General features: G+C 40.8%; 1 protein-coding gene across 2 annotated transcripts in view; it reads right to left on the bottom strand.

Moving 5' to 3' along the window:
* Positions 1-1,037: 1,037 nt before the first annotated feature.
* CYBB (cytochrome b-245 beta chain) overlaps positions 1,038-6,000 on the bottom strand; it is a 38,528-nt gene continuing 33,565 nt past the window's right edge. Inside the window, exons 12-14 of one of the 2 annotated variants that reach the window (XM_084790343.1) lie at positions 4,895-5,019; positions 3,580-3,732; positions 1,038-1,546 (exon numbers count right to left, since the gene is read on the bottom strand). In XM_084790343.1, the coding sequence (XP_084646469.1) occupies positions 3,606-3,732; positions 4,895-5,019 (252 nt within the window). In that variant the 3' untranslated portion in view covers positions 1,038-1,546; positions 3,580-3,605. Of the gene's footprint in view, positions 3,733-4,894; positions 5,020-6,000 lie in introns of both variants that reach the window. The other variant, XM_084790342.1, reaches the window with a different exon arrangement.

The raw sequence follows: 6,000 nt of genomic DNA, 5'->3' as shown, positions 1-6,000 counted from the left end.
TGTTGTTCTGCAGAACAGCACTTCAAGTTGAGAAATTCTGTCATTTTATAATTTCACTTCCTTCTCAAGAAAACTTATTACACACACACCCTACCACCGCCTCCCCCCCCCCCCCCCCCCGCTCCCATCCCAAACACACACTGGCCATTCTCTGAAAGACATAAATGTTTATAATAAAATAAAAATATATATATTTAAATTGAGTCATTCGATCTTTCTTTTCTTCAAGGAAAGTAACTCTTTCTCTGTTTGTGGGGGAGGGGGTAAAACAGTCTGGATATGTAGGCCAGCCTGGCGAATGAATTCATAATTCTGACTTAGCCTCTTGAGGGCTTGATTACATGTGTGCATCAGAACATCTGGCTATTCACTTCTTTTTAAAATATATTCTTATATTTTATATATTTTAAATAAAATTACATCACTCATACTGTCTCTTTTCTCCCTCCAGCATCCTATTTTATTTTAATTTAAAAATGAAAAATTGGATCAACATGGATCCTATTTTCACTAACATACTAAAATACTTGGTCTCTACTGCCATCACCACTCAACCATTCTCAGTGCGTATTTTGGTTCCATGGACCTTGTTTGACATGCCAGTGGGAAGAACATAGACCCTATTGCTAGAAAATGTGGATTTAATGTTAACATCTGTGTGACCTTTGTTTATCAATTATCTTTCCTTGGATAGATTTCATATCAACAAAATGAAGATTAAAATGGTGCTGTGATATTGCGGAGGGGAGTACCTGAGGTGTATGCGAAATGTTTGACATAGTTAGTAGTAGGCGATCACTAAGAGTTTGCTATTTCTATTATTCTCGTTTGCCTTAAGTGATGTTCTTTCCACCCACAATAACAACAGATCAGCCCTGAAGCATACATTCACAGCCCCATGCATTACTTAGACAGGCAGGGCTGTAACTGATGGACTCACTTAGAACAGCCTTCTTGGAAAAAGACAGGATCTCTGCTGTTTGGATTCACCCTTTAAAACCAAGTTCAATAACAAAGACACAGGAAAAGCTCACTGATCAGCATCTAAGCAAGCTTTAATAGTTACTTCTAAAAGTTATCTCCAGATCACCTTCTCCCCCAAACTACTCATAAACAATGGCTGCAAGTATTCACATTCCATAAACACAATATTGCAAAAGCAGGAAAAACTAAGCAGATCTTTTATAGCCTCATTTTATATTTGCTACTAAATACAGATCTCAATGTCTGTTACTAAATTCTAAGAGCTAAGCGCTGAAAGAGCTGTGATGACAGCTAGTGGCTGAGAGTTAGAGGCTGGGAGCTGGGGGCCTGGGGGTCAAAAGGAGGGAGTTCTCAAACAAGCAGCACATTTGCACTCATTGTCCATCTCATAACCAGAAGAACACAGGGGAGATCTCTGTTTGATCAACTATAGCCTGCTCGTGGGACCCTTTTCCTCTTACTGGGTTGCCTCCATCCAGCCTTGATTTGAGGGTTTGTGCCTGGTCGTATTTCATCCTGTTATGCTGTGTTCAGCTGAAATCACTGGGAGGCCTGCTCCTTTCTGAAGGCAAACAGAGGAACAGTGGATCTTGGGGAGAGGAGGTGTGCAGGGGGCGGGGGGGGGGGGGAGAACGGGGGGGGGGACTGGGCAAAGGGAAGTGGGAGGCTGTAGTCGGAATGTATCCTGTGAGAGAAGAATAAAGGAAAGGGAAAAAAAAAAAGAAAACCGGAGGAACACTGACTTATTACTTAATCCCGCTTTTGTTTAAAAGGCATGTTCAGAGTCCATGTAACAGAGGTCTCCCTCCAGCTCAAACTTTGCTGCAAATAATTAAAACTATCCATACAGCATCTGCCTCATGGTCATTATACTAAACAAATGTATGTTGAACATAATAATACCTAGGGTGCAACACAAAGGATCTGGACCTTTCTCCAAGGGCAAGACTTCTCGTGGTGCCATGTGTGCATCTAGGAAGGCCTTATTTGGTAGAACCGAGCTTCAGTGCTCGACAGATGTTAGCAGCAGTATGGGAGACTGAAATGGAGGGCGAAATATGACCACAGTGAGAACCTTTCCCTTTTGAATGTTGGTTGTACTTCCTTTTCTCTCCTGTTGTCCCCGCATTATCTCTCCAATGAGGCTTCTGCCCTTCCCTCTACTCTTCCTTCCTCATTACCAACGCTGAATAGTTATAAATATTTGTGTCCCTGGTGGTGGGGCAATCAGAGCTGCTTTTAGTTCCCCAAAACCAGGAGTTTTTGTTTTTTGTTTTTTTTAAAAAAAGAACTTGTGACTGCTCTAGCAGAGATTTAGACTCTGCCTTGCACTTCTGGATACTCATAGATATTGGGTGTGATTTCACTATCTACTCAGTTATTTGGGGATTACAGTTTCGGGGGTTTATGTTTCAGGAAGATGGTGATGCTGATAATGGTAGTGATGAAAATGCTGTGATTAAAACCAAGTTATTATCTATATACATTAGACCTATTTGTGTAGGTATTTAAGCAAAAGAAGAAATGGGTTCTAAGCAGGCTATGTCTTTTCAGATACACATTTGCTAGCATTCAGTTCAAAATTCACAAGAGTGGGCTGAGGCAGACCATTTCTGCCAGTAAATGAATGTATTTTTCTTTACCAGCTTACAGACTGGAACTAGAAATGCTAGCCAGCGTCATCATAGGAGGACAGGTCTCTGAATTTATCCCTCCTGCCTCAAGGTAACAATGAGACAAATACACTAGGCCTGGCCAGCCTACTGGTTTTTATCTTTCTCTCTATTCCCAGAGAAATCAGGATCCTCTGGTCTATAAAAGTAACAGAGGAGTAATATTGTCTCTGACCTTAAATTAATTCCACTCTGACATAGTTCTAAATGTTTGCATTCACTTATTCACTCATTCAATAAACTGACCTTGAACACCCGTTATGCCAAATTCCATGCTAAATGCAGAGCACTACCTTCACTCCAGTCAGTCTAATATTCCTTAGTAAGAATAATTTCTGATCCATTTAGGCTGTTGTGCTGGTAAACTGGAATCTACGTCTATGTTAATAGGGTCACTAGGAAGTATTAAGTCTCCATCAGCATCATTATCTCCTGTAAGTCTCTCTTAGCAGGATGCAAATGCTAATGATGAAGAATGAAAAGCTGCTCTTTGTTCTGCTTTCTTGTTGGGGGAAGGTATAAAAACTGATTCCTGACCCAAATTGGTATGAAATGTAGAAAGATTACCACACTTGGAGTCAGATCTGGCATAGATCTGGTTTCAATTTTTGAATCTGAGGGAATGTGCTGAAAGTATTTGAGCTCCTACTGTTTATCCTAAAACAAGTCCCAGAAAACTCTTTTGCCTTACCCTCTTCTAGCATGGCAGAGGGAAATATGAAATAATGCAACATAACAATGTGTGTAAAAAGTGCTCTGAAAGCCATGACGCTCCATGCAAATGTGAGCTGTGACTAGCAAACAATCTTTGGGGAGTTTTTTAGGGAGGGGGCTGTGTCATTATGGTTTCCTTTCTTCCTCTTTTCCTCAGAGGATGGAACTCATAAATCAACCATCACTATTGGGGTGTTTGGCAGCATACACTGGTTTCCTCGTGAAAGAGCAGGGTTAGAAGTTTTCCTTGTTGAAAATGAAGTGTACTCCACGTGGGCCAGACTCAGAGTTGGAGATGCTCTGTTTACTGAGGGTTTCAGCCAGGGCTTCGGGGCCACACAGGAAAACTCCTATTCTGGTGCTTTGGAGAAAGAAAAGAAAGTTTCAGGTTTTGGCATGAGTTGGGCAGCAAAGTAGGTGGGTAAATTTCCTATTAAGTAGAGCTCCCCCCCATTCCTATTTGTCCACAAATGACAAAAATGTTTAAATTACTACAAGGAGCAGGCTAGACTCTGACTACAGGGAAAATCAAAAGTAGTTGATATCTCTGGAAACCAAGAGCCAAGCAGAATTTTTGGACATTTCTACCACAAAGATATCTTGGCTAATATGCAAAGTTTCAGTGTACTTTCCTGTAGGACTCTACTTGCCCCACCCCCAATCAACTGATTTTTGAAATCAGTAACAAACCCTCATTGGATGTCCCAACTCTGACAGCAGCTTCATCCCTTGAAAATCTTACAGTTGAAAGCCTTGCTTTTCAAAATGTGGTCCTGTGCCACATGTCTTTAATAATACAGGTTCCTGGGCCCAACTTCAGGCCTAATAAGTCAGAGTCTATATGTAAAAACAAAGCAAGGTAATTTATGTGCTCATCAAAGTGTAGAATGCAATGGTTCAGTAAAGCAGGCACATCAAACCTGGGGCCAATGGGCCACATGCATTGCTATGTAGGCAACCCAACACATTTGTAGATCATAACATCATGTTGCAATAGCAGGTCAAAGTGTATGCCACATCTATTCGAAAATATATATTCATGGTAAGCTCTTGCGTTTTTCATGTGTTCTAAGAGACAGGAATTTCCTCAAGGTTTCATGATGGCTAAAACTGTAGTAGCAATACATAGAAAGAAACATATCTGTCAACTTATGACTTTAGCCTTAGACACTTGAACTGAAAGTGAAGGTATAACATTTTTAACAGTAGGCATAAGCTGTACTCACTATTTAAAATAAATAGACACACTAGTGAAATTTGGACAAGTAAAGAAAAGAAATGCCATGGTGAATCTTGGGGTAGGACACTGAGAGAATTACTCTCCATATAAGTTTGCTGTGATTTAAAGATTGGTTCTTGAAGTCAGAGATATCAAACATTTGTTTGGCAGGAATTCAACCCAATTAGAGTATTATGGAAAGGCTACTGCTAACTTTTAGGCTACAAAGTGCAGCCAGAGGTCAGGAGCTGCTACTTTAGGCAGATCATAAGCTTCAAGAACACATTAGTGGAGGACCACTTACTTAGGGTGTTCACTTGCAATTGTCTTGAACTCGTTGTCCCAGTTGGGCCGTCCATACAGAGTCTTTTGTTTTAGGCCTGTGATCACATCTTTCTCCTCATCGTGGTGTACAGCAAAGTGATTGGCCTGTAGCAAAGGATATACATTCAGAGAAAAAGAAGCATAGTGTAACATACATATTTCACAAATCAAGCTCTTACCACTTATTACACACACACACACACACACACACACACACACACACGTTACAATGATGGGGTGCTATTCAGGAAGAAGGGGAATAAAAGGGTCTTCTATACTAGCTATATGGATATCAATAAGTCAGTTCCTTATGAGACACTCTTTGAAGCAAGGCTCCCCTGCATTAAGGAGAAAAATCCTCTTCTGCAATCCAAATAAGGCCAGCCAAATGTCAAAGGGAAAGGAAATATAACACAAACAAAGATGAGATAACAAAATGAGAAGAATAGCTATCCCCTGAATCCTACAGACCTTCACTGCTGGGCCATTTAGTATAGGCAGGGGATTAGAAAAATTAAAAGGAGATGGATTTCAAATGGTACAATGGGAAATCGGCCAGCTGCTTGTAACTCATTTTCCTGCATTGACTTTCCATTGCTGGATCCAAAAGAAATTGGCTCCAGCCTTTCAGTATGTGATCTAGACCTACAGCTGCTTGTGACTCGGGGCTTTGAACTCCTATAGAGCCAAAGGGAAACTGAGGACAGTAGCACAAATAGCTCTTCTTTCCTGGTCCTAAACTAACAAAGCTAAAAGGTAAACTGATGATAATAAGGGCAGTTAGTCATTATTCCTTCCTGTCTTAGACAGCCTAGCCTTGAGGTCATAGAGCAAGTTTTAGCTGACTGCAAGGCTAAATCAAATAATATTATAGTTAACTACTTCCTCACTGGTTGACTCAAAAGAGTGAAGTTCTGCTTTTGCCCCCAAAGACCATAATGCCCTCTAAGAGAGGCAAGCTTGTACTGCAGGGAATCTGTCCTAGTTTCCTTTCTGTCCATGTCACAAGGTATCATGATAAAAATCTCCTTAGGAAAGAAAGGCTTTCTCTGGCTCACAACTACAGATTACAGGCCATCACTGTGG

Source organism: Acomys minous (genome assembly GCF_964271855.1).
Source record: "Acomys minous genome assembly, chromosome: 7".
Classification (NCBI taxonomy): Eukaryota; Metazoa; Chordata; class Mammalia; order Rodentia; family Muridae; genus Acomys; species Acomys minous.
Note: the sequence above shows the minus strand (reverse complement) of the source record. Positions and strands in the feature narration are given on the sequence as shown.